This window comes from Falco biarmicus, chromosome 13, assembly GCF_023638135.1.
Source record: "Falco biarmicus isolate bFalBia1 chromosome 13, bFalBia1.pri, whole genome shotgun sequence".
Taxonomy (NCBI): Eukaryota; Metazoa; Chordata; class Aves; order Falconiformes; family Falconidae; genus Falco; species Falco biarmicus.
The window spans coordinates 20,025,947-20,053,470 of NC_079300.1; the positions used below are offsets into that span (position 1 = coordinate 20,025,947).

The window sequence follows — 27,524 nt, forward strand, 5'->3', positions numbered from 1 at the left end:
CTTCAGGCCAGTTCTGCTGGGTAAGTTCAACCAGCTGACAAAGGCAGGCTTGCACGAACCAGAATGCTTTGTCTTGAGCAGATAGGAAAACAGCAGCACAATTCCAATTTATGGAGCTATGGGAAGAGCCAGGATTTCTGGGAATGCCCATTCCAGATGCCTGGCATCTTTAGCCTGCAGAGCCACGTCTGGAAGAGGATGTTTACTGGCAGCCTCTAAAATAATGACTGTTTTCTGAGGCTACAGTCACGCGGTCATTGTAAAAATGGCTTTGTGGCACTTGAAGACATCCATTCCCACCATAAAGTGGAAATTACTCTCTTCCTGGTACAGCTCAGATGTCAGAATAAATCAGCTGGGCACTCCTCACGTATTACAGCAGAAGGGCAGCAGGTTAGTAAGTGCCAGTAGGAGTGATGTGAGTTCCCCCACCTGACTTTCCACTGGAGTTTAAAGACCTATTTTTTTTATACAGTCTTTTATGCTATGCAATAGGGCTGTCTGTACAGCTGCTGTGGAGCAATGACAAACACCTGGATGTCAGTCACACCTTAAACTGGCACAGCTGCTTCTCCAGTAAATACCTGACCAAGACTGAAGATTAGTCACTCTGCTGCACAAGGCTTTCTACAGCAGTGTGAAGGACCTGGAAAATATGCAAACTACAGCCAGCTAGAGACTTCTCCAGTGCATTGTAATTTTTAAAACAATGCATATATTTTAGAAGGAGGAAATTCCCATGTGGGAAACTTAAAAGAGTTTTTACCTGAATCTGAAAAGGCCACAAATGTACAGGCATTTTAAGTATGCAAGGTGACCAATTCTCTGTCACTTAGTGAACAGGAAACGTCAAAATAGGTGAGGCATGAAAGTCAGTAACAGCCACAAATAAAGTAATCTCTGGTGAGTATAACTATGAAAACTCTGAAACATGTTTCTCCCTCAACTTTCAAAGCAACTTCCTCCAGTCCCAAAGACACTGAATTGGTACTAAGAAATGAGCTCTCCTAAGAATAAAAATTCATCAACCATCTCAGAGCAGACGTTCTCCAGGGCCAGCATCGTGAGTGCCACAGCAAAGAAGTGAGTGCTACCAAACACCTACATTACCCACCTGCATCTGCCTATGGTGCCAGGAGCCAAGATGGTTTTACTACTGAAGTGCCTCAGTAAATCTGGAGCTTCTGTTTTGGAAGAAAGTGGTGTTAGCTAGTCCTGACAAAACTCGCCCCGTTCTCATTCTGTCTTGGTATTTAGCAAGTTACTGAGCTTCATTTGACAGATTGAATCATGAAGGATCTGTTGCACATGTAGGTAAATAGTTTCAAGGAATAATTACTTTTGGTGTGGCATTGGTTTTGATCTTGCTTCATTTTCCAACCGTTTTGTTGAACTGTCTTTTCCTACTTGATTTAAATGGCAGTACTCTCAGAAACCACTTTCCCACGTGGGTGCTTTATACACCAAGATCAGGTCACCCCTAACCTTTTGGCAGGTGTTTGTACAGTATGATGGTACTGGCGCAACCTTTTAACTTTTACTTGGGTTTGTGCACAATATTTTCTTCCATGGTTTGTACCAGAAACTTTTTTCCCTGAAAATTTGCCGTGAGTGTTTTAAAGACGGCTTTTTTAGGCCTTCTTCTGACACATGTACACATTTGTTCATCTCTAAGAGCAGACTGTTGTGATGCAGTAGGAAAAATTTCTGAACCTGAACCATTTGTCTAACCTCACCATTGCAGCTTTCACTGTTGACTGCAACTGCTGTAGCATGATTATTTTTTTTTTGTAATGTGAGCACTGCACAAAAGATTTGCTCCAACCAAATCTCCTGTCACGCTCCTGAAAGCCTGTGAAAACTCCCGACTTGGCAGTGAGGCAGCGGTCTCACAGCTAGAAAATGTGGCTGTAACAAGAAGTCTGCCTTTTCTCAATGCAATAGCATCCCCTGTTCTAGCAGTAGCACTGTAGTGAGGACACAGGCATTTATACAGGTACATTGTACTGCTCTAGTCCTTGTTTGACACAGTTAGGGTGCAAAAGCAGCTGATGGTACAGTAATTACAGCAATTGCTGCCGTAAGAGAAGCTGCAGTGCTGGTGAATTACAGGCCATCAGTTTGCTGGTGTATTTTGCAGCCATATTGTGTAAGATGACTGTCAAAGGCATGCATTAGAGATTTGAGTTCGCACTTGAACCCAGACTTGACTTAGTCTGTTAAGGACTTCATTATTATTCGATGTGTTATTCCAACAATCTCGAAGTGGGTCAGGTACTGAAAGGGAAGCCGGTGCTGGTTGGACAGCATTAACGTTGGTTATTATGTGCATTGTCTGGTTAGACCTGTTTTTAAAATGTGCCACTACATGATGCGCTCATTACAGCAACCTCATCATCTCCTGCCAGTCCTCAGCACTCTGCCTGTAAACAGTCCACTCTGAGCCCGCCAGCGCTAGGGGCAGATCTTGTGCAACAAGTGGTGGGGGAGTCTGCTGATGGGACGGAAAGTGATACACAGAGCTCTAAGGGAGAGCATGGGTTAAGCTGTGCCCGTCAGCAAGGGTTTTGTCTGTTAAGTCAGGTCAGTAATAGAGAACATAGGGTAGAGATAGTACCTCGACACCTCTTTTTCTTCCTGCTTGCAAGATTATTTGAAAGTGCTTCAATCTGATTTAATTTTGAAACTGTTGAGCTGTTTAGACTGTCATATTTTAGCATTTACTCTGTTTGTGGTGGCATTTAAATGCAACAGAAATTAAATTTGAACACAGCCCAGCCAAATGTTCTAAGCAATGAGTTTCCATGAGTGAACAAGCAAATGACTTTATGCTGCCTGTTTTCCTTCTTGCCTTGACACTCCACAGCCTTTCACTGTACCCACTGGAAAAAAAAAAAACCAAAAAAAAAAAAACAACCAAAAAACCAACAACCCTGGCCCCTGATTCCGGGTTTTAAAAGAAGAGAACTCACTTTTTCCCACCACAATATGCAAAACTCTTTGGTTTCTTTTTTTCTGCAGTACAGTGAGGTCAAGCCCTGAAATGCTTGCTCCTGTGTTTGCAGTCAAGTATTTAGGTGTTCTGTGGACCAGGATGTGGTCATTCGGTTTCCTGCTGTGATAGAAAAACTTTTTTTTTTCCTTCTTTATGCTTGTGTATTTCAGTGGTGAAATACTACTGAGGATCGCAGGGGTGAGGGAATATGTAAGGAAGACCTGAGAATATGTATGTATGATTCCTTGGAAGTGATGTTTACTTTAAAAAAAAAAAATACAACTTGGTTCCTGGCTTTGGTGGAGCACAATCAAGCCTTACAAAGGAAAAAGTCACCATTTGAGATAAAGAAATCATATTCTCATAGGTATATAGAGAGAATTTCTCTGCAAGTTAAACAAGAGCCATGTTCCACTTTTAAAGGCCTGATTATAAAAATGTAATTTTAGATTGATTCTAATGTAATGTACTCTTCACATTCTTCTAAAATTTCTTCCACCCTTCAAATGATTAAGGTAAGTGCTAAATCAGATTACAAGAACAGTGTTTAAATAATTAAAATTTGTTACCACCTTCAAGATAAACATGTCAATGAAAAGGGTCATCCTTCTTGCACTGAGATAAAGATGGCAACATATTGCTCAGGTGGAAATACTAAAAATGGATTAGCAGGCACCTGAACAACTTCCACTATTATTTAGTGATAGCATCAATACCTAAAATCAGAGGACTGATAGGACCTTAGAAAAAAAAACCACCATGAAATGAGTGCTTTGGATAATGCTGAGCTCTTCCCTGCACAGCACAAGTTATTTTGGGGGCCTTCACACCTCTGCATGATATTGTGGTTGGTCGAAGATGCATTCAAGGCTGCTGCAACACACAGATGTGAACTTTTCAACAAGGGTGATTGCTCTTCTGCACAACTGTTACTTCACTGCCGGACTAACAGAAGAGATACATGTATGTGAGATAGCTAAGATGACCCAATTAAGCAACGGGGTGGCTAACTCTTATGCTAAACTCAGTTTCTCCACCTGTCTTCCTTCTGGCTGTAACCCACCTAGAGTTAACATTATAAGCACTTAACAAACCTCTAAATTAGTTCTCAGTGTAAGTTCAAAGACTAATTTTTAGCAAAACTTCATTTTGTACATTATGCATGGAAACAGAAAATTTGCACTAAAAAAATAGTAATTGTCTCCACCTTGGACAGTCACAGAACAGACCTCAGACATGAAGGGAGGAGCTACGGATGAATTTCTGTATAGCAGATGCCCTCACTGGGTCATAAATCTGCACAAAGAAAAGGCTCAGACTCCAAATTCAGCTTTTAGTAATAAAGTTACAACTAGCGATACACCTATGCTGCCGTGTTTTGGTTGTAAGCTCACAGTGTAAAATAAAGCTACTTGATGTGAGAATTGTGATCACTTGGTAGGAGAGTGATTTTATTTTTTCTTCAGCATGGTGTGCCAGACTGAACAGTTTCTAAGGGCGAGTCAGTGCTTTTCTGGCTTTCAAATTAAAATGTGCATTAGTAACAACTCTAGATGAAGAGAAGGCAAGAGGCTGGTGGTCCAGGGCTGCTATAAGCATAAGGCCAGCATCGGGAAGCACAAAAGCAGTAATTACAGAAGTTAATCTAGAGCAATCTGCAGTAATGGATACAGTAAGAGTTGTTTTTCTTCTTTCTTGAAAGAAGAAATGCCACTTCCTCAAAAACAGTTTGCAGAGAAATTTTGGTTTTTGAAAACAGCACTAAATTTGTTGAAAAGTACTCTTGTAACATTTCAAAAATGAAAACTCTGTTTCAGTACAAAATTAATTTTTACCTCCATTTTGTAAACTTTTTACAAGAGTCAAAACTAAATATTTTCAGATGACTTGATCTTAACAGTCACAGAATGGAAAAAAAATATTAACATAAGAGGTTGTCTTCATTTGGCAAAGGAATTACTTTGGAGGAGAAATAAGATTTAAATTATATTGAAATGTGGAAGCCATATTCTTCATATTAACAAATGGCAATCTTTCCCTTCTTATCTTATCTTTGTTTTGTCTGCATTTTGACTATACTGTAATTTTGGAAAGGCCTGGTTCATATTGCACAGTCATGTTGCAATCATTGTTTATTGTGTTGCTGTTATGTAACATCTTCTCTAGGTGTGTATACCTAATTCTGATCAGGACATTTAAAAAAGACTTATATGAGCATGCATAGTCCCAACGGGAAGTGGTTGTAACAAACTCAAGAGACAAAAACGGTGAAACTACTCTTACAGTTGCTTCTGTGCCCTGAGGGCACATGCTACATAAAGGCACCTGCAGGAAAACAGTGATGATAGAGGTAAGTGGAGCTGGATGCAAAACGTGCATCACAAGATGCCCTGCTATTAAGAGGACAGTTTAAGAGTCACCTAAAAGCAATTCTCTTCCGGGCTATGCCACGTACTTCCTCCGGGGGATCTTGAGCAAGGCATGTCTTGATCCAGATTTGTTTCATCCACTACATTATCAGTTAGTCTCCTGGTGACTGGGACCTAGATTGTTTTCTGGCTGACCAGCCTAACTTTCAGAGGCACTATGCTGCTCCTAACGCATGGAATTTGACATTTTCAAAACATTCTTCCCCTTTACAGCAACTGCCTTTTCCCAAATGACCTGCATTTAAGCCTGGGCTCTTGTAAGCACTGCCTCAGGTGGTACCCTCATTTCTCAGGCATGCATTGCGACTAAAACACAAACCATAAATAAATAAAAATGTCTTGCATCATGCCATTCTGCCGTGGAGGGCTACGCCTACTGGTGATATGATTCAGAAGGGCAGAATTGACATCCGGGAGACTTCAAAGGGTAACAAATAGGAAAAGGAACAAACTACCTTTCCTTTTTTTAGCTGTGCACAGCAAGGTTAATAACAGGTAGCCAGAACACGGGGTAGTCTGGGGGCCGGCCTGGGGCAATGCCCCGTTTTCCACAGGCCGCATGCTGCTAGGCCCACTCACGCTTCCCCCCGTGGGGGCCGAAACCCGCGCTTTAACCCTAATGAAGCATCTGCCACAAGCCCAAGGAGTGGGATATCCACGGGGGGGGCGGGACAGGACGACACCTGCCAAAAAGTCCCCACACGAAGGCAGCCGTGCCCGCACCAGGCGCCCCGCAGGCAGACCCGCCGCCCCCGGCCCCACCGCCGCCCCTGTCAGGCGGCACCGCCCGCCCGACTTCGCCACGCCCACCTCCCCGCGGCGTCGCCCTCCGCCAATGAGCGCCGCCCTCTCCTCCCGCGCGCCTTCCCCGCCCTCCCCGCCCCGCCCTCCGCGACGGTGACCGTTCGGAGCCGCCCGGGCCCGCCCGTCGGAGAGGAGCCGACGGATTGTCTCGCGAGAGCAGCGGCAGCCTCGCGAGAGCGGCGAGCCCCCTCCCCCCCCCCCTCCCCCGCAGCGGCGCTCCGCCCCGCGGCCCTCCCGCCGCCCCCGCCCGCCGCCGCGGCCGGATCTGTCTCTCGCTGGCTGCTGGCTGGGCGGTGGGAAGGGAAAGGAGAGGAAGGGGGGGGGGGCGCTCGGCCCTGCGCACTGAGCGATGTTTGTCCGCCATCGCGGCGGAGGAGGAGGGTGAAGGAAGCGCTGCCGCCGGAGCGAGGGGCCTGCGCCGCCGCCTCGCCCCTCGCCGCCGCCTCCCCCGCCGCTCCCCCCCTCCCCTTTGGCCCGGCTCGGCCCGGCCCTCCCGCCCTCCGCGCAGCCCCGGGGGCCGCAGCCCGGAGTGAAGGTCGCCAGCGGCCTCCCCCGCCCGGCGCCCGGCCCCCGGCCCCGCTCCCGGGGTCTGCCGCCCCGCCGCGCGTTCCCCGGCGCCCCTCCGGACGGGAGGCGCCGCCGCCGCCGGGCCCGAAGATGTCGAACCTGAGCAAGGGGACGGGCAGCCGGAAGGACACCAAGATGCGGATCCGAGCCTTCCCCGTGAGTACCGGGCCTAGGCCGGGCCGAGCGGCCGCGGCAGGCCCCGGCCTCCTCCTGCCCGCAGGCCCCGCGGCCTCACCGCCCTGTCAGCCGCGCCGTGTGCCCGGGCCCGCGGGGCGACCGGGCGGGCCGGCCCCGGGCAGAGGCGGCCTGGCAGGGGGCGGCGGGTGCGAGCGGTACGGGGGGAGCTGTCAGCCGGCCGGCGGCCCCGGGCACCCCCGTGCGAATGGCGGGGGGCGAAGGGGTGTGTGTGTGTCTACGGCGTTGGGGGGGGCACACGGGGACGTGCGGGAGCCGCATCCCGGGGGAGCGGTGCTACCTGCCGTGCGGCGAGTGGGAGGTGGAGGAACTGGTCCCCGCGATTATCGTCTCCCTCATCAGTCAAGCAAATCAATTATGAAAATCCACGTACGGCATCGGGAGGAGGGGGGGCTGGTTTCTTTGTTTTCAAGGAAAAGGCCTCAAAGAAGGAGTCGGAGGTTATACGCCTACATCAAAACAAAATTAGCTAAGCCTTGTGTGTGTGGGGGGCGGTATTTATTTATGTCTTCTGGAGAGTTTCCTCTTGGTGAATGTATTTCACTCCCTGCTCCGTGAAAGAGGCTATAAGTCGTATGATTGTAGGATTTAGGTGGCATAATGCCAGCTGTTGAGAAGATGTTACTATAAGCATGTTGACATAGGTAACTTTCATGCGTGTTTGGTAGAACCATGAGCATACCATCCCTTTGACTTACAGAAGGGAATGAGCCAGATTATTAATTTAAACTGCTGTAAAGCTTGTTGTGTTTTGACAGTTGGTTCAATTAAAGCTTACAGCAGAATAACAACTACAGTACTATTAATGATGTTGAGGAAGGGGAGAAATAGAAAAGCTTCAGCCTGCCAGAGGATGGCCAGGAAATGTGTATGTGTTCATTGGTGTGTACGTTAAAAAGCAAGATACCTAGTTGAGTCACTGGCATTTAAGGTTTAGTGTTAACTTTTTGATGCTACATCTGATCCCAGTAGCCAGTAGTGTAGAACTAATGTGCCTTGCCTTTACGAGAAACTGGACATACCTGTTTATCGTATTTCACTGACAAGGGATATATCAATATATATGCTTCATCAAAACTCTCGCTGGTGAAATTAGAGAATTCTTTATATTCTCGAAAGCTGACTTAATCATAGCAAAAGCTGACTTAATCGTAGCAATCTGATTTATGCTGTTTTCCTCTTTCTTTTAATCATTGACAGTTGCATTTAGTGGTAAAAGTCAAAAGAAGAAAGTGGGCTATGAAATTATGAATTTTAGCTGATGAAAGGTTTTTGATCTCCAAATTGTATTTATTTCTTTATACAACCTTTTTCAAGAATGTAAGTTTTGTTAGGACGTCTTGGATTGTAGGAATAAAGAAAAAGACTTACTGCAGCATGGCCAGGGCTTTACTAATAAGTAATAGGAAAACTTGTACAAAAATAAAACATTACATATACAGCATGTATGTTTTATAACAAACTACGCCAGAAATATAGCAGTCTTTTAATTTGGTAAACAGATTCATGTATTCCAACCATGAATATGTAGATATGGGTCAGTCAACAAAGGCAGACTTAACAATGGGGTAAACTTTACTCTTCTTTTTTTTTTTTTTTTTTTTTTTTTTTTTTACTTTTTTCACCACCTTTGTAAATGAGCATATGAAGTCAGTTTGGGGGTTGAATTCTACTCACACAGAGCCCTGCTCTTACATGAATATTGTCATCAGGTTTTTTTCTTCTGAAACTGCTTTTGCTAGCATTGTCTTTCTTTTCAGTTGCTTAAGGAATGTCCAGGTTAAAAGTTTTAAAAAGTCTAAAAATTACCTTCTCCTGGTTAAACCGCAGCACTCCCTAAAATAATTCAATAATAGCCATCAAGGCCTACAGATCTTATATGTTCGATGACATCTGTTGGCAGCAATTTTTCAGGTGTTCCCTTGAACATACTTTCTTTTCTAAGACAATTTGTTGACAATCCTGTTGATAAAGTTGTTTATAGAAAAGAAGCATGTACTTGGTTGAGAGATTTGGAGGGTTTTCTCAGTCATAATTGCAGAAGGCAATAGCTGTAGTTTGTACAAAAATCTTAACGCAAAATTTGTGGAGGCCTGAGTGGTTGTATAGCTTTGGTCCTGCAAATAGAGCCAGTGACTGCCAGTGGGATTATTCATGTCAATGAGGTTGCATTTGTGTGTGGGATAGAGTCTATATTTAGAAAATGTACTGTTCGTACTTCAGCTACTGATCTTCGTTCTTTTATCTCAAATTTGGTGGTTCTGCTTTTCAGTTCTGAATTAAAAGTGCTTCCAGAGGTGACTTTGTAGGCTGCTTCAATTTGTCGTCTTATTGATTGTCTTTCCTTAGCAGGTCTACCTGGCTTAGATAAGTTGGCTTCTTGCATGGATGTAGCAATTTACTATTATATTAAACTAGAAATAGCCAAATCGGAGAGGTAAGGTTCCTGTAACGTCACAATATTATGGTAACCCATCCATGTAGGTTCTGTCTCTTTAATATTTTCTATTTTTCATAATATTTTTGAAATTTCTGTTGTTGTATTTTACAGTAGGTAAAGGAAAGGAGAAATAGTAATTTGCAAAATACTACTACTACTTCAAAGTTTCTTCTTTTTCTTCCTTACTAGAATTTAAGTAGAAATTGACCAAAACATTTGAAAACTACCAGTGTTGTACCAAGAGATCTTAATGTTTTGGAATTATTTTTATTCTAGATCCCTTCTTTATTATTTTTTTCTAATTGGCAGCAGATTATCTGTCATCCCAAGTGTCCATTCATACTTGCTAGCTCCTGTTATGTGCCTTGATGTGTTTTTTCTTACCTCAAGGGCGATGACTTTGAGTACAAGGCATACTGTTTTGCTGAAGTGGGTTGTAGACTAAGCAAAAGTAATTGAGGAAAGTAATTTTCTGTACATTTAATCCATTCTTCTGTTCACAGTAGAGAAAAAAATGCATTTCTTTTCCTAATTTGAAAATTTAGCTTACTAAAAAAATGTTTCCTGTGTTCTCTTGTTGGGCTTGAATTGAAGATGGTGATAATCATTGTATCAGAAGTAGTCCAGATGAGGATGCATTCTTTTTTGAGACTTCAGACTTGAGTGGGCGTTTTTTCAAATCTAGAAAGAATAATGGAAATTTTTAGTGAAAGTTTATCGTATGTTCAGTAGAGAAACTGATGAGCTTAAGCTTGTGGAGTTAAGTAGCCTTACTTACAGCTGTAGAAGACTTCCATTGTGCTACTTTCAATAACCGCTTATGGTACTTTTAATGCCTTCCTAATACATAGTTGCTCTGTATTTATGTAAGGTCTATCTAGATAGCATTTTGAGTTATTATTTGAGTGTTAGAGTAGTTAAAGCAAGAAGTGAAATAGTGTAAGAGGGCTTTTGAGTGAGCGTAGTTTTTCTTAAGCAGTCTTTAAAATTTCTTGTTTCAAATTCATGCACAACACAACAAATAGGAATATGTTGTATTTGGACACTAAAAAAACCCAAAATTTCTGAAATCTCAAGTAATTGTCAGTGATTTCTGTTGGATATAGTTTATAAGTTTTTAAATCATTTGGAGGAGTGCAGTAGTATTTTTGCTGAATACACAGTATGTGTGTTATGCAAAAATGCAAGGATGATACTTCTACAAGACATGAATTAATTGCACTTGTTTTGGAGAAGGATTGTGGTGGTTTTCTTCCTTACCCTGGTTTGAAGTACTTTCAGGGTCTCAGACTGGCTCTCATTGCTTAACTCTCAGTGAGCCCATTACTGCTGGCTAAAGGAATACTTTAAAAGCTCTCAAACAAGCTTGCAGCAAATCTAATTTTAAAATTTAGTTGATTTGTGAAAAGTGGTGCCAAAGAATGCTAGATTTGTACTTCAAACTTTTGGAGAGATGTGATGTTTGTAACAGCAAGCTAGCATGTATAAATCACGTTTCCTGAAAATGTATGTGAACTGTTCTGCTGTGACTTTAGTTAGTGGAAAACAGTAGCGCTAAATGTGTTTTGATGAAAAAGTGGTACCAAGTAAAAAATGCACATTTCTTACAGAAATAAATAGTATTTGAGAACTAATTTTCAAAATTCGTACAAGTCATGTTAAGCTGTGTTGAGTGAACGTTTTTGCAAGAACTCATCCTTCTCTCGTTGCAATATGTCAGTTGTCACCGTAAAATTGGTTGGTGAGATCTTTCTGGAAACCAGCATGACCTGATGTAGGTTATTGGATTTGATCTTCATAGTTGGGTATTTGGGTGGTTTTTTGAGTGCTTGTAATCATTTTCATTTCCTGCAGAGATATCTTTCCTCTTCAGAGCATATGCCAGAATTGCCAGTTCTCAGAACTATTCCAGTGGATCAGTATTATATAGTTACATTATGAATTCTGGAAAGCGTTTAGAGAGATCCTACACATGCACTTGTAATAGAATGAATCTTTCAAGTGCGTGTATGTGTGTGTATATATATATATATATGAAAAAGCTTCACTGAATCATATTATCAGCAGTACTTGTGCCCCAGAAAATTATCATTTCATCCAGTCTTATGCAAAAAGGCAGACAGCGTTTTACTTCTTTCAACCCCATTTATCAATTGATGATACTTCTTCCTCAAATAAACTTCTGTAAACCTGAAGTAAATGGCTTCAGCTCTTCTGTGAGAAAGTATTAAGACTTCTATTTTCATTGCCCCTGCTCCTTTCTCCTGAGCTGTAACAGCCACTTGTTTTAGGCTTTATGTAGGCAGAAGGCTTTTTTTTTTTTTTTTCTCTCAGAATGCTGGCTGCTTCTGTGGTCTGTTTTGAATCTTGGGGAACTGATGATGCAAGTTGAGATGAGGTTTGTTAAATTTATACTTCAACCTGTAATGTGTAGATCTATCAATTCAAGTAGTTGATGTAAATTTTGTGTCTTACCTGAGCATCTTACAACAGATAGACCCTAGAAAACACATTTAATTGTATTTAAATATTTCAGCGTTCAGGTTCTGTAGGCAATATACGTATTTCTGTTTTGGCTTATAACCCTTGGAGTATGTATGCTGTATTAGTGAGTGACTGGAGAGGCATGGTGGGTGGGATGAGGATAGAATTGTAGGCTTTTTCATCTCTGATTAAAATCATGTAAACCCACTGAGTGCTGCAGGACCACCTGGTTAACTTAAGTTTTTACATGTTTGTCTTTGTAAATCTTGATACTTTTATAAAAGTAGGTTTGAAAATATAAAGCAATCTTAGCTATTAACCCATATAGTATATACAGCAGCAATAATGTTCACAACTAAAATTCTAGTAGGTTTAAAACCTAGAAATAAAACAAACCAAAGAACTAAAACACTGCTTATCTTATTCAAAAGAAGGAGTTGTTTTGGTGTCAGTTACAGAAAAATACAGAAATACTGGCTGTTTACTGGACAGTTAATCTTACGAAGGTCTTCCAGTTTTCACAGATCTGGGTTTTTTTTAATGAAATATTATGAGCAGACTGAATGCCCTAATACTACATTTAGAATTTTTAAGAGATGATAACACTAATTCCAGGATAGACTTTGAGTAGTTGTAGGTGGTTTTTTGTTTGGTTGGGTTTTTATAACACAGTGTACATATTATGTTTTAGTTGTGGTCTAACCTAATCTCATTAGAATTTCTGAGCTATGTAGATGTTCAGGCTTCAGTTGCAAATTTTCTTGGTTTTCCGTGTTAGTTGGGTCCTCAGTTCTGAGCAGTCATTTTTCCAGTTTGAATTGAGTAGGTGCCTCTGCATGGCACTGGAAAGTGTACTGCTGTTTGCAGTACCTGTATTTAAAATTTGCTTGATTTTTGTGCAAGAGTATAAAGTAACAGCACTAGGATTCTGTTAATATTTTTATACTGGCTAATTCAGTCTGAGTTTTTCCATGTGGCTGGGTATGTTTCTTCACCCCCTCATTCTTGTGTTGTATAGTAGTACATTATTAAACAGGATTTACTGTTTTTTTTTCCTTGGTAGTGGTAGGTAAAGGGGCTTTATCAGGGTTGCTGTAAAACTGATCAAGAGTTTTTGGTGTTCTACATGAGTTATAATAATAGTAACATAAAAAAATTGAAGTTTTTTTCCAGAAAAATTATTACAACTTTTCAAGATGTTTCTTCTTTTAATTTCTTCTGGGCAGGTAAAAACAGCATAAGTGGCAACATTGCTCAGAATTTCAAATACGTATTCTGAAGTCTTTGGCTTTGATCTGTGGGACATGTAGTCTTAGTGCAGGTGCTTTTGAATTTTCATCACCATGACTGATCTGCAGTGTCTGGTAATCTCTGTATGTGGTGAAAACATTTTGTGGTATGACTGGGACAGATCTTGAGATAAATTTGGTCGAGTCCATTCATAAAATGCACAGTGATTCTGTTACAGTCCAAAATATGTTCCTGACCTTGTGTGTATGATCACTGGATCTTTGATTTCTAGTAGGTACATGTGGAAAACCAACTCTTGAGAAGTGGGGAGCTCATATTTCTCATCCTGAGTCAGTTTTTTGTGGAAACAAGTACGAAAGTATTGTAGTAGAAAACTAGCATGGCCAACCATACTTTTTATCATGGTTGTTTTATTTTTCTGAAGTTCAGTTAAAGCCGGTAGAATTTTTAAATCACAAATGGTTCTTTTGTGAAGGTGCAAGTACTAGCATATTGGCAGAATGCTGTTAGATGACATAAAAGAACTTCTACATCTGCATTTTTAACATGTGCATTTTAGGGAAGGAAAAAAGTGTGTTTAATACCAGAGTACAACAAGGAGGACAAAACTGTAATAAACATTTACATTTGGATGGTGCTTGCTGTGGAGTTGCTTAGGTTCTTCAATTAGTTGTGCATAAAATTAGTGTCTGAGGGCTGAAGCTGTCTTGCTTGTAATTTAAATAAGGTATAATAGTATGCAAAATGTATGCAGATACTTGCTTTATTTGTTTATGATTATGGATGAGGAGCATTTGTGGAAATGCCAATTTTTGGTTTACTACTAATGAGAATAAACATAAATGAAGACAATAATAATTTAGATTATACATATGAATGTTATAAAACTGGACTAGCTTATATCATCAAAAATTCGTAATGTTCATTTCTTCTACTACCTGTGGTCTGAGAGTACATGCTGTGCGTGTCTGTTCCTTACTTTTTGCATGTGAAGAATCTTTATTGAAATAAATAACTTTCTTTTTACTTTCACACTAATTTTGGTTTTAAAATGTTGGTAGCATCTGAGTGGATCTATTTTTTTTTTTATGTTATAGGTGTGGATATAATCTTCCTGTGTAGCTCTGGATTTATTTTTTTCTGTTGCAGTCATTTTAGTGATGGTCTTGTTCTTCCAGGCACTGCTGATTTGTGCATCTGATCATGGTGTATTCACTGTATGGTGCAAAAATCCCCCAGAGAAAGGTTCTTGTCAGCATACAGTGGTATTGATTATTTGTAAATGTGTAAGTGATTTATTAAGTGTATCTTCCATCCCCTCCATGAAGTAAGCTGAGAAAAAAAGATTATCCTTTATTGGCCTCTGTCTACCATAAAATTTAATCTTTTATTTACAAGTTCTCAATTTGATATGCTGTTATTATGGAGGAGGAGTTGTCATCAAGCCCCCAAAACCTCTGAAGACCCTTCTGCGCCACCCCCACTCCCCCTTTATTCCTTCATCCCCCTGTAAATTGTTCATTGTATTCCTTGTTTTGAAATAGCTTCAGGAAATGTGTCTACAGTCTAGATAATCTGATAAGCATTTCATAGATTTTCTCTTTAAATAGTGTTGATTTTTGAACATTTGTAAAATATTGACCTACTTGCAGGTTAATTGAAGGAAAAAAAAAACCAAACCCAAAACCAAACCAGAAATAATTCTTGCGGGATTTGCACTGAAGTTGAGTGGGCAAAGAATGGGTCATCTGTGGTTCAGGGAAGCTTTCTGATTCCAGGACATTGGGGTGGGGAAGTTAATGAACTAAAGGATTTTTTTCACTTGGAGAGATGATACTAGTGAGGAGACTCCGTGCCTTCCACAGAAGGTACAGATGTGCAGTACAGCATTGCTCTTCCCCTTGACAGTTCTTAACTGAGATTGAGGCACATATTATTCCGGCATTATAATGTTAATATTATACAAGTCATCACTAGAAAAGATCTGCCAAAAAAACCCATGAATTTGCCTCTTATTAAATTAATGCTATTTCTTTCTACTTTGTAGCATTAGGATGATGGTCTTAAAAGTAATGGAAGTACCATGACATACTGCATCGAAAGTTTTAAACACTTTTGAGTCAGGTAAAAAATAAATAAATAAAAAATCTGTTGGCTTATAGTTAGGAATGATAGCAGTAGCAGGCTGGGATGTAGTAGTGCGGCTTCTGCAGACAGTGACCTATCATCTGTTACGGCAGTTTCAAGACAACCTACTGCACGTTACCTGGAATGTTGCAGTCCCACACTTGGGTTTCAAAAGGAGTTTGAGAGCCAGGGACCAAAATCCCACTGAAATTTGAGAGTTCCAGCAACTTTTAATCTTTGCTAGTAAATCTTGTGAGGTTATAAGCAAACAAACAACTTCCCTTTCTGCTGTTCAGTCTTTAATAAATTGGAAGTAATTCCAGTGGAAGGGGAATGAGCCACGTTCGTTCTACTGCAGCGTGAGAACCTGCACGTGGCCAGTTATCCCAGGTGAGCTGCTTTGAGGAAATCTGCAGTCGAACTTACTTTGTTGCAGTTTGCTCATAGTCACATAGTCCTCAAGTTTTGAAAAAACATGTCCTTGGCTGTCCTAAGATTTTGTTGCACTGGAATGCTAAATGACTTGTGTGAAATTTTTAGGATCTGGCCCTTGTTTGTAAATGGGAAAGGCGTGCCCAGTAGTTTATAAAAAAATGTTGTGCCACTGTTTCCACTGTCTGCTGCTTCACCTTTGACAAGAGCCTGTTTGACAGCTACAGGGACACAGCTGAGTTCTTGAAGTGCAGAAATGTCTGTCTCTCCCTGTGCCACCTAGACCACCAGGATCCTGCTAATAGATGAGAGAAATGATTCACTCCCAGAAATTCAGCTCTTCTTCATTCCGTTTCTGCTGTTCTAATTAGCTTCAAATATTTTAACACCAACTTTGGGATAGAAACCTGAAAGTGATTGTATTTCTTTCAAGAATTGATTTCCTGCTGCTACACAAGCCTTTCAGATTTTTTTTCCCCATAACTTTTATTTGAGGAAACTTGTTTTAGGATTGCTACTTCTGAAGTGAGTCAAGAGGACTCTGAACTTCTCATTAGTCTTCAAAATACCAATATTAATTTTTATTCTTTTGGGCATGGGAGAGGAAGTAGGTAGATTTTTGGTGTCAAGGCTTTGTATTTATTCCTCTGTTTCATTTAGAATGGATTTTTGAGTTAACTGATCCTGACCTGATACACTTCCCCCACTCCCCACCCCCAGCTGTTACTTGTACCCTTAAGCAATCAAGACAACTACTGAAACAAGCCAAAAACTTATTTCATGTCTGAAAATGCTTCTGATACCTTGCAAAGTTAAACGTGAAAGGTCAGACTTCTTAAATCGTAAACTTAAATCTAGACTTCAGCTCTTAACAGTTTCCAATTTAGTAAGAGAAGCTTCAGAAGTATAGATGGTTCTTCCTTACTATTGTTAAGTTGCAGTGTTCTTAGGAAATAAGTAGTTTCATTATAGGTGTTTTATAATCCTCCTCCATTTTCAGGCACTATAGTAATGAGCGCTGTAGAAATGTCATTGAATGTTTCTAAAAGAACCTTGCTTAATAATACAGGCAATGTCACTGTTTTGGCTGTACAAGCACTTCCATTCTATAGCAGTGACAACTATCTTTTGAACTAGAACTTCCTATATTTAGCCTCTTACCAATTCAGTTCTTCTAGAAGTTTAAACCAAACCAGTTAATTGTTATATTTTAAATACAACTTTTTTAAAACAAGCCTCATAGCCTGATGGCAGGTGGGTAGAAGTTGTACCATGGTAGGGGGAGATTTACTCGTTTACAGATAATGCCTTTTGGTATTTGAAAAGGCTTTTATTTATATTTGTCTGCAGATGCTGGGGTGTGGGGGGGTGCAGGGCAGGGGTGAAGGTAACTTAAAAACTTGGATTTCTGTAGTTTTTAGTTAAGTACTATTCTGTTGTCCTTTTTGGGCAAAGCATGTGTGTAATTCTAGGATAAAGTCCCTAGTGTAATTAGTAGCGTCTTTGAAAGTTTATGTTGAAAAGAAGTTAATTTTTTGTCTGTTTTTCTTTGTTTTTCTCCAGTATCCAGCCCTGCTGGAGGAAAACATCCTAAAGTCATTGCTCACTAAAGCCATGCGTATTTCAAGGCGTTTGGGTCTTGTGGGAAATAACCAGTAAGACAGATAAGTGTGTAAGAGGCAGAGATAAGCTTGTTATACATGATCTTAGATACAGTATTTACTGACTTCAGTTACCCTGTTTTGTTACTTAACTTACTGATGTAGCCTTTATGCAGAACCTTAAAGATTGGTTTCTGTGAATGCATATATATCAGTAAGTGAATGAAAAATGAGGCTGGTGAACTATCATTCATTTTTCATTGCCTTACTCAGACAAGTAATATTCTGCTTTTATCTGTATTAATGAGAGTTTTGTTTTTATCTGTATTAATGAAAGTGACTGTTTGAAGGTGCAGTTTGTAAGCTGAGCATCATAAATTGCAAATTGAACCCATATGTTCATTTATACACAGTATAACATAGTTTGTGGACTGCACTTAACAGACCTGCAGGAGAGGAAAGAGATTGATAGGTCTTGTCCCCAGACTTAAACGTGTCAAGCAAGAGTCTGCATCTCTAATGGAAAAATTGAAAGAATGGCAAATTGGAGAGTCTCAGTGGTATTAGAGAGTAGTGAATACACATGGACCTTCTTTTTGAATGAAGTAGGTGCTCTTACATGCTATGCTTCTGCTAGTTACTGCTGCCTAAATATGTTGTCTTTTACAGGTTGGATATCTGTGAAACTGTTTTATGAAAGACTGTTGACCTTAGTCTTTATGTATATGAAGCATCTTATAGTTGCTCATTAGTAGTTACAAACACTTAATATGAGTTAGTGTTGGGAAGGTGTGTGAAGGTCTGTAAATGGGTATCTGTGTTCACAGAATCAGCACTGTGTCATTTTGTCTTTCAGTTTATATTTAGTTGTCTGCCTCTCCGGATTGTTTCCATTGTTTTTGCATTTTTAAAGAAATTAAAAAGGTTTAGATTATTATTTGCCTTGTGTTTATTCAATACCTGATGGCTGCTCAGTTTTACACAGTTCTTAGTCACAGTTGAAATGAAATAGGTGTTTGGGAGAGTTGTTGTTCTCATTTTTTTTGCCCTTCAGGATATTATGTGCCACAGATTTGCAAGACTGAAGTTGAGGAGGGGCATTTGGGAAAAATGAAGAAATTGTATTAAATAGAAGTTGAAATATAGAAAAACTGAGGTATGTTAGCAGTTCAGGATTAGTCTCATTCTTCTGAAATGGTTCCTAAAATATTGAAAGAGAAATGAGTCTCTGATCTTTCTTCAGATTTGTTCAATCTTCTATACATGTCAAAACTGTTGCTGCAGTAGGACATTTTCTGTTAAAGACTTGTTTTAAACTGTTCATATAGAGTGTTAAATTGCTATTAGATGGTAAAGTTTCTGTCAGGTCTACCTATAATGCAGACAAATGTTACCTCTTGAGAGGAGGAGCAAATCTGGTTTTTCCGGGGCTTTAAGCTTACTAGGAAAGGAAGTTCTTGGAGGATATTATAGTTTGCTGTAAAGCTTATCAAAACTAACCAACCATACCCCTTGCTCTTTAAGCCCCTACCCCAAAGCAGCATGCACTTTGTGATGAGCTCAGCAGTGCTCTAAGACAATGCCTTGAAGGTAGACTAAATCTGTCAATCATTATGTAGGAGGTTCAACTCCCATCTTCTAAGGAGCAATTATGTTTTAATCTACTTACACCTCTTCTGTTCCATGCTGGCAGAATAGCTTTTTGTGGCTGCAGAACCCATTTAAGCAAAATGGAGAAGGAAAGGGTTTTGCCTAAAATCCTGCAGCTCTTGGGTGTTTCAACTGACAAAGAGGATTCCTTTTTTGATTTAATTGAGTGTTCTGCTTGCTTCTGCTGAGTAAAGCCTGACAGCCTGGGAAGGAAAGGTGGATACTGCAGTTCGTGCATTTCTACTACTGACTGTTTGTTGTGATAGAGCCCTGCCTATTCTACAGAGGGTCAGGCTAGAGTTGATTTTACTCTTGGCCTTTATGAGATTACTCTCCACACTGGTTACTCAGCTCATCTTCTGAGCCTGGAATGGAGCATGGTGCAGGCCATGAATATTCCTTGCAGGAGGAATCTCAAGAGGCTTAGTGTAGAGGTTGCCCACCCAAACAAGTGTGAGGCTTGGATGTCAAGGCATGAATGAAGAATAAAACACAAATATTAAAAATGGTGTCAGCATTTAATGTTGTAAATGATAACTGGCAGATGCCATAAGCAAACAAAGGCATAGATTTCCCCACCACCATACACACCCTCTGAGGGAGTGTAATAAATATTATAGTAGGCATTTCCTGACACTCCTAGGACATGTGGGGAATACTGGATCAACATCTTCAGTTGTTACAGGTCACCTAGGAGCAAAAGCCAAGTTACTAGGATCAGTTTTGATAGCGCATTGCTGTGACTTCCCTGTGACTCTTTCAGCAGATAGCCAAAGTTGAGTAAGCTGCAGAAGAACAGCAGTAGGTCAGGGTGCCCCTTACTTTCTTCATGCTCCTTCTCTTAGCTTACAGTAGTGTTTTTTGGTCTGTAACAATCAATCTATTCAGATAACGCTATTGAGGAATTTTGTGCCTGGTGGTTTTGGTAGTTTAGAGATCGGTTGCTTTTATTTGTGTGTTGTGGAGTTGTCTGCTTTGTGACATACTGATGTTTCTTCAGCAGTGAGGTGTAGCCAATGCATCTTCTTCCAGATATGCTTATCGCTATACAGTGATGAAAATCTCAAAATTCAGAAATGTGAAAATGGAGCTCTCCATTTGTCATTAACAAGAGTACATTTTATCAGCTCTGTAGTTGAAGGATCCGTAGTTCCATATATTAATAGGCCATTTTTCAAGAGATATTCTTGGTGCAAACACTAGATAATATATCTCTGTCACTGTAAATTCTTGTCTTTTAAATTAACAATATTGGAAGGGTTTATAAAAATTCAAGTAGTGATTAATCTCTGAGGCAGGAAGTGTGCTGCTCTTGCTCTTTTCTGGAGAACCTCAGCCAAACTTCACCCAGAATGAAGGATCCAGGCTAAGGATGCTGAGTTATTCTGTAACAGGCTATTTAATACCACCTTGATGAATGCCCTTTCTTGAAATCAAAGTGAAGACTATTAGTTTTGACAGCCTTCCTTGCCTCTTGGACTGTGGGTCAGGACCCCTGTGGTGGCAGTTTTAGGTGGCAGCAGTCAGCCCTTGCTCATTTTATCTGCTGAGGGATAGGAAATGGTGGAGTGAGAACAGACTGCAATCACTAGATGCAGATGTTTACTCCCAGAGCTGCTAAGTAACTTTAATTGTCAGTATCCACTTGTTTCCTTCAGGGCAGAGCGTAAACACTTGCATTTTGTAATTTCATTCGGTTCTTGCTCCAGTGCTCTGGGGTATTAGGCCTAAAGGGTGTCATGGAAAGGAATGAGGCAGGTCATGGTTGCGTTTTTTGAAAAATTTGAGAAACATTGCTGAGCAGTAATAATTTCCAAATTGATCTCTTTCACCTGGTAGTGTGTAGAATAGTGATAAATGCTCTGCAGCTAGTCTGTAGAAAAATTGAATAGTAATGTTTGTGACTTTTTGAGGTAAAAATACCCCGCAAGTGTGTTTACAATATGTTAAAATTTCTGAGGATTAACAGTGGTCTGTTTTGGTTTGAGGTCTTTGTGAGAACTTTATAGAACTTGTCCAGAAACTCTTTGTGCAAAAAGGATGAGAAGCTGTGTCTAGTCACTAGTCCTGTGAGTACTAGTTCATGTGCTTCCTGCTTCTGTTGGTTGGTACGCCTCTGTGGATACTCCTACAGAGATTCTGTAGGACATCTATTACCTCTTCCTCACTTCTTTCTTACCGTCTCTTATTCAAGAAGACTAAGTAGCTACTTCCGATAAAAGTAAGCTGGTGTAAACTGTCAAGAATTCAGGAGGTTCTTAAGCAGTTACAGAAGTAAACTTTTCCTACAATTCATGGTACTTCAAGCATGTTCATGTAAGTAAGAATAGCAAGTTCTGAGAGTTAAGGGCAAAATGACCAACTGACAAGAATATGAAATGAAGTTGCATACAAAGGAGACAGTTGTAAAGGGTAAGCTGTATAGAATGGAAATTACACCAAAAAGTATTTTAATTTTGTGCAAAGTAATCTCGATTTCGAGCAGTAGGTCTGTTTGATGTTCTGCATGAATCTGGGAGTTTTAGCGTTGTTCTTTGTAGTAGGTACAATCTGGGGAACAAATGTCTGGTTCCACTGGTGACAAGCAGCATTTTGTTGCTCACCTTTGTTATCCTGCAAAACATTTCAGTTGGAAGAGTGATACTGGCAGTTTTAATAGGTCACACTTGGTCAGGGAGCCCTGGTTTTCTGGCTTCCTTGGTATACAGGTGTAATGTGTATTACCAAGCACAGAATGATTGAGGTTGGAAGGCACCTCCAGAGCTCATCTTGTACAACCACCCTGCTCAAGCAGGGTCACCTAGAGCCAGTTGCTCAGGACCGTATCCACACAGCTTTTGAGCATCTCCAAGGATGGGGACTCTATAACCTCTCTGGGCAACCTGTGACAGTGCTTGGTAACCCTAACTGTTAAAAAAAATAAAAATCTTACTCCTCGTGTTCAGAGGGATCTCCTGTGTTTCAGATTGTGCCCACTGTCACTGGTCCTGTCACTGGGCTCCACTGAAGCCTGGCTCCCTCTACTGTACACCCTTCCTCGAGGTATTTATATACACTGATTTGATCCCCCTGAGGCTTCTCTAAGCCAAAGAGGGGTGGCTCTCTCAGTCTTTTGTCATGCAAGAGGTGCTCCAGTCAGTTATCTCGGTGGCCCTTCACTGCACTCTCCATTATGTCCATGTCTCTCTTGTACTGGGGAGCCCAGAGCTGGATGCAGTACTCCACCCGTCTCACCAGTGCTGAGTAGAGCTCTTGACCTGCTGGCTACACTCCTCGGAAGGCAGCCCAGGATACCATTAACCTTCTTCGCCTCAAGGGCCCATTCAACTTGATGTCCAAGGAGAGCCCCAGGTTCTTCTCTACCAGGCGACTGGCCGGGTAGTTGGCCCCAGCATGTGTTAATGCAGCGGGTTGTTCCTCCCCAGGATGTTGCAGTTTCCTTTGAACTACATGACTAGAGGGGAGAGAATGATACTTTGTATGATGTTATGTGTTAATACCAAAACTACTAAAGTTTAGCTGTTTGCCCCTTTTGATTTAAGGAAGGCTGATAAAGTTGTTCAGAAGAGGTGGTGTCTGCAGTGTAAGCCTGGGGGAGGGAGAGACTGAGAAGTGTATTTAGGACTGTGCCTAGCGGTGTCATGCTCTTCAGGTGGTAACAGCAATAGATTGCTGACAGTGATTGTTTACTCAGTCTTGGAGCTTTTAAGAGGTTAGACAAACATTGTTAAAGAAAGTGCCTGCAAGTGCCTGATCCTGCACTGTGGCAGTACTGTGGAATAAAGGACCTTTTGAGTCCTTTGCAGACTTCGGTGAAACAATTGCACTTTAATGTACACTGATACTTTAGTCTTATTTCCTCAAGATGTACTTCTGCTACACTTCGAGTTCAGATGTTTTGTGTTCAAGCTGCATATTTGAATCATTAGCATTTGGGCAGTGGTTTCTGGAATTTTTCCAACTAGCAGATTCTTACAAACAGCTATCTCTTCTGCCAGTAACAGACTTGATCTCTCTCCCATTCCCCAAGAAAGGTAATGTTCAGATAAACTGGAGTAGGTTAACACATTTCCTCTCTTTGGTCACTTGCTTGGTATTATCTTGGTGAGTCTGTGTGTAAACACTGCTGAAATTATTTTTTTATTATTATTGCTTCTGAAAGCTTTTCTAAACCCGGGTGGTTGGGGTTTTGTTTTGGTTTGGTTTTTTTCCAAAGCACCAGCAGAAGCAGTAATCTAGTTTCTGCTTATATCTGCAGGAATAGAAGGCATAAAGAAAGCAACTGTATTACAACTGGAGTTCACTTTTAAATTACAACCATTAGAAGAAATCTGCAAATGAGCATGGAAAAACATTTGGGCTTTGATTCTGTATTCATATTTGTGGAAGTGGATGCGTTTTAAATCTGCGTCCAAGCCTGACTTAAAGAAGGGAGATGAAAAGAGATGAACCTGTGAGTTAATTAATCCAAGGGTAGATGTAGTCATTGCATTTCTTCTGTAACTTTGAGGATAATCATGCAGGAAGACCTCTTCTGTTCAAAAGCTAAACAACTGTTCAGCAGTGGAAAGGAAATAATAAATTTTTGTTAAAGCTTTACTTTAGTTGAACTTACTGTCCAAGAGAGTGGCCATTATTTAGAGTATAAGGAGTCTTTGCTTTGTTAGAAAACACTGGTGCAAACAAGGTAGCTATGCTAGATCTTTTTGGAAGATAGCACTCTTCTAACTTGATACCAGGTAACTTGAACAATCCTGTTCCCACAAACCCTCAGAAATCTAAGTCAGTAGCAGAATAGGAAACTGCACCGAGAAGCAGAGTCCTTCATGCTTAATCTTAAAAGGCAGTAAGTTTTCGTAGTACTATTTCTAATGTGTACTCCTTATAAAATTACCTTTTATGGATCTTCCTTGTGCTTCCAGAGCAGCTGGTGGTGAGTTGTTAAGTGGTGGAAAACTCTGTGTTGATGTTTGTATTCAGTGAGTTCGGAGCAAATAAGGTTACAAACATTCCTGGTTTCTTTTTTTTTATATATATATAGCATTTGGATTCAAGTATAAGAATTGCACAGTTCACTTTTAGCTTTTCCTTGAACAGATCTGGATTACTAGAGGTACTGCTTATCTATAACATACAGAAATGTTTACCAGCTGACCAACCCAGAATGCTGTAATACCTCTTCAAACTGGCAGCGGGTGGTTTGCCTGTTTTATGCAGATCATACTTTTTTTTTTTAATACAGTGAGCAATTAAATTGCAGTTGAGATTAAAAATGTGGCATGTTGGCTGGGAGATTTTTGATTAGCAAGGGAAGAAAAAGGCTCTGGGAAGTGTTGGTTTGAGTCTATGCTTTGTTTGAAAACAAAACCTTTTTTTTTTAAAAAAAAAAAAAGGAAAACTGAAAAGCTTTTACTTGGATTGCTGTCCGCAATTCTAAATGGTTGCCTTCATTATCAGTACTTGTAAAATTGCTTGTTCAGGAAGGCTTTAGAAAATAATTTCCCTGAAGAGGCACCAATGTAGCAAATGCAAATTAAAAGATAATAACTGACCTTTCAGTATTATACATAGTAGAATAACCAAGTGAGAGGGAAAATGTTCCACCATTTTTCTGTTACTTTGAGGTTTGGGGAGATAGGGAGCTAAGAATTTTTGAATGTGTTTGTGGTTTTGGTTTTTGGGTTTTTTTGGTGTTAGATATACAGTGACGTGTGTTTTGGGCACATACAGATTAGTAGGCTTATGGATCTGGTATCAGGAGAGTGGAAGAAGCAGTGACAGGATTATTTTTATCATTAAAATCTTTGTACTTAACCAAAATGCCACAAGATGAGGAGGATGGAGGAAGATGTGTCTTGTTTTGATTTTGTTCAGCAATTCAGTTCCTCCCAAGGCACTGAATGGCTTATCTTTATTATGAGGTGTACTTTTATAAATAATGCCTAGAAACTTGATATTTTGAAATTGCACGTAGAAATGTACTTTGAATGAAAAAAGTTCTGCTGATTCTTGTGGTTGATTACTAATGCAGGCACATCTAGTCTTCCATGTCTTTCCTCTATTCACTTAGTGGTTTCTGGGTGGAAGGGGAGGAAGAAGAGGGATAGACGAGTGCTGGTCATGATTTTCCTCTATAATGTCATACCACTATTCTTCAGTCTTTACTACTTTCAGATCTTATTTTCAAAGATGCTTTGACAGTATTGGTAGACTCGGGGTTATTTTCTCTCTCCACAGTAATTCTGGGAGTAGTGGCTTTTTCCCTTTCTTCAGCCTTTTTCTTTAGATATCAAATACTAGATCAGTTCCTTTTTGTATAAACTATATGAAACCAAACTTTAAACAATGCATTTTAAACCTGGTTCAATTAAAAAGTGGTGGTTTTTTTTTCAGTTGGGTGATAAAACTTAGCTAAGTCACAAACTTTAAGCAATACTGACATCTGGTATTTTGTTGCTGTACTCATTTGCCATCCCTGAATCTGCTTTATCTCCAAAGCATCATATTTTGAAGCACCTTTGCATTGATAAAGCACAATTGTAAACTGATTAAGCACTGGACAGTAGAGGACAAAAGTTGGTTTGCTATTGAGACTGTTTCTTACAGGAATTTCTTTCTCAAAAATGACAGCAATAACATTTCAATTTGATGCATTTAGTGAAGTATTTAGTTTCTCAATAAAAGATCAAGTGGATGCATATTCTGCTTAGTGCTTGATGCATATCCTGTCACAATTATTTAACCGTATTTATGCAGTGGAAGTATGTTCAATACAGATGTTTATTTTGGATGTTTGTGAGCGTTTTCAACAACACCTGTAAATATTTAAATTGTAGACACATAATTCTTTGGCCATTAGTACATTGCTGTAAATAAAGAATACCTAGTTAGCTCAAGCAGATGACTAAGTGAGTTTGCTAACTCTGTTTCAGGCATTATTATCTTTTATTGTACAAGTAATCAACTTGGGGTATGGTTAAGCAGATGGGTGTTGCTGTATGATTTATGAGGTGCTAAGTAGCATGTTGGTATGGGAGGAAAGTTAACTGACTGTCTTTGTTAATGCTGGAGGAAGAGACTCATGGCCACGATTACCTGTCTGCCTACCTGCACAGACTCTGGAGTTGTTCTGTGCATTTGCAGGTCTGGAGGAGAAAAGCATTAAACTTTTACAATTATAATTTTCATAAGTATTTCTTGAAACGCCTACTGGTTTCATAAATACTGTTCTTCTGATAAAGTTTGAGAAACCTTGTGATAGTGGAATCAAGAAAATGTGGCAGAAGCAATTACTGCTCCTGGACTTGTTTCTAAAGATAACTTTCTGTAGCGGTCTTTCTTGATTCCAAACAATAATGTGTTGTTTTATTTTTACAGATGACTATGGATGAGAAATATGTGAACAGCATTTGGGATCTTCTAAAAAATGCAATCCAAGAGATCCAGCGTAAGAACAATAGTGGTCTCAGTTTTGAGGAGCTATATAGGAATGCATATACAATGGTGTTGCATAAACATGGTGAAAAACTCTATACTGGGCTAAGAGAAGTGGTCACTGAGCATCTAATAAACAAGGTATGTAATTTTCTGAATTAAAATTGAAGTGTCTTATATGAATTCTGAATAGTTATTTAAATGACAGAAAAAATTCCTTCACTATGTTATGTTGTCTTGTGTTGAAATTGTATTGCTACCCTCAAATTGGTAGCTTAGAGCTAACATCAAGCTTAAATGACTTCATATTCCGGATACTGTTTGTTGTAAATTACTGATGGAGGGCGGACCACAGGAAGTATTTAAAAGTGTGTGACAGGAAACAACTTTAGCTGAAGCATAACTATTGAGAGTGGGAATTTTTGAAAAAAAGATTTGTGGTATTTTGGGACTTTCTCAGAATAAATTTTGGGTTGTTTTCCAGTCAGTTTTTCATCTGTGAAACAAAATAAATACCGATGTAAGAACCTGTTTGTTATGGGCTAATGAACTAGTTCACAAGTTAATGAGAATGTCGTACTGGGATTATGCTGTTTAAAGAAGCAGTAGACAATGTAGAGAAACATGAGCTCAGCAGCAACAGAAGTCCCGAGTAGTCTGCATTCTATCATTTCAGCCTTTTCAAAACAATGTAATTCAGTCAAAATGACATTCATAAAGTTCTTACTTCTGAAGATGTATCATCTGAAAAAAGGGCTCTTCATCTCTGTTAAACCGTTAAAGCACCTCTTCAGTCTTTGTGAGGAAAGTTTAAGGTTGATTAATGAGTATATAATTGAAAAAAAAAAAAGTTAAAATTCACTTTTTATGAGTGCAGATAATATTTAGCAGTATTAGAATCCTATGTCTAGGGAAGATGCTTTACTCCTCCTTGCAGTAACATCCATACCTCTCCATCTTTGAAAAGAGACTGCCTCTGGGTCCAGGTGGAATATCGGGGTTTTGTCCTGTTAATACATTTCAAAAGGAAAGTCAGACACCATCATGTGTCTTGGATGATTACTTCTGGCTGAATTAGCAGATGGGAGGTTTGTGTCTATATAATGCTTGGAGAC

General features: G+C 40.0%; 1 protein-coding gene across 2 annotated transcripts in view; it reads left to right on the plus strand.

Moving 5' to 3' along the window:
- The first annotated feature begins 6,465 nt into the window (after positions 1-6,465).
- Positions 6,466-27,524, plus strand: part of CUL3 (cullin 3) — a 58,582-nt gene continuing 37,523 nt past the window's right edge. The window contains exons 1-2 of one of the 2 annotated variants that reach the window (XM_056358380.1): positions 6,466-6,951; positions 26,353-26,550. In XM_056358380.1, coding sequence (XP_056214355.1) covers positions 6,886-6,951; positions 26,353-26,550 — 264 coding nt within the window. In that variant the 5' untranslated portion in view covers positions 6,466-6,885. Of the gene's footprint in view, positions 6,952-23,395; positions 23,429-26,352; positions 26,551-27,524 lie in introns of those variants that run through there. The other variant, XM_056358381.1, reaches the window with a different exon arrangement.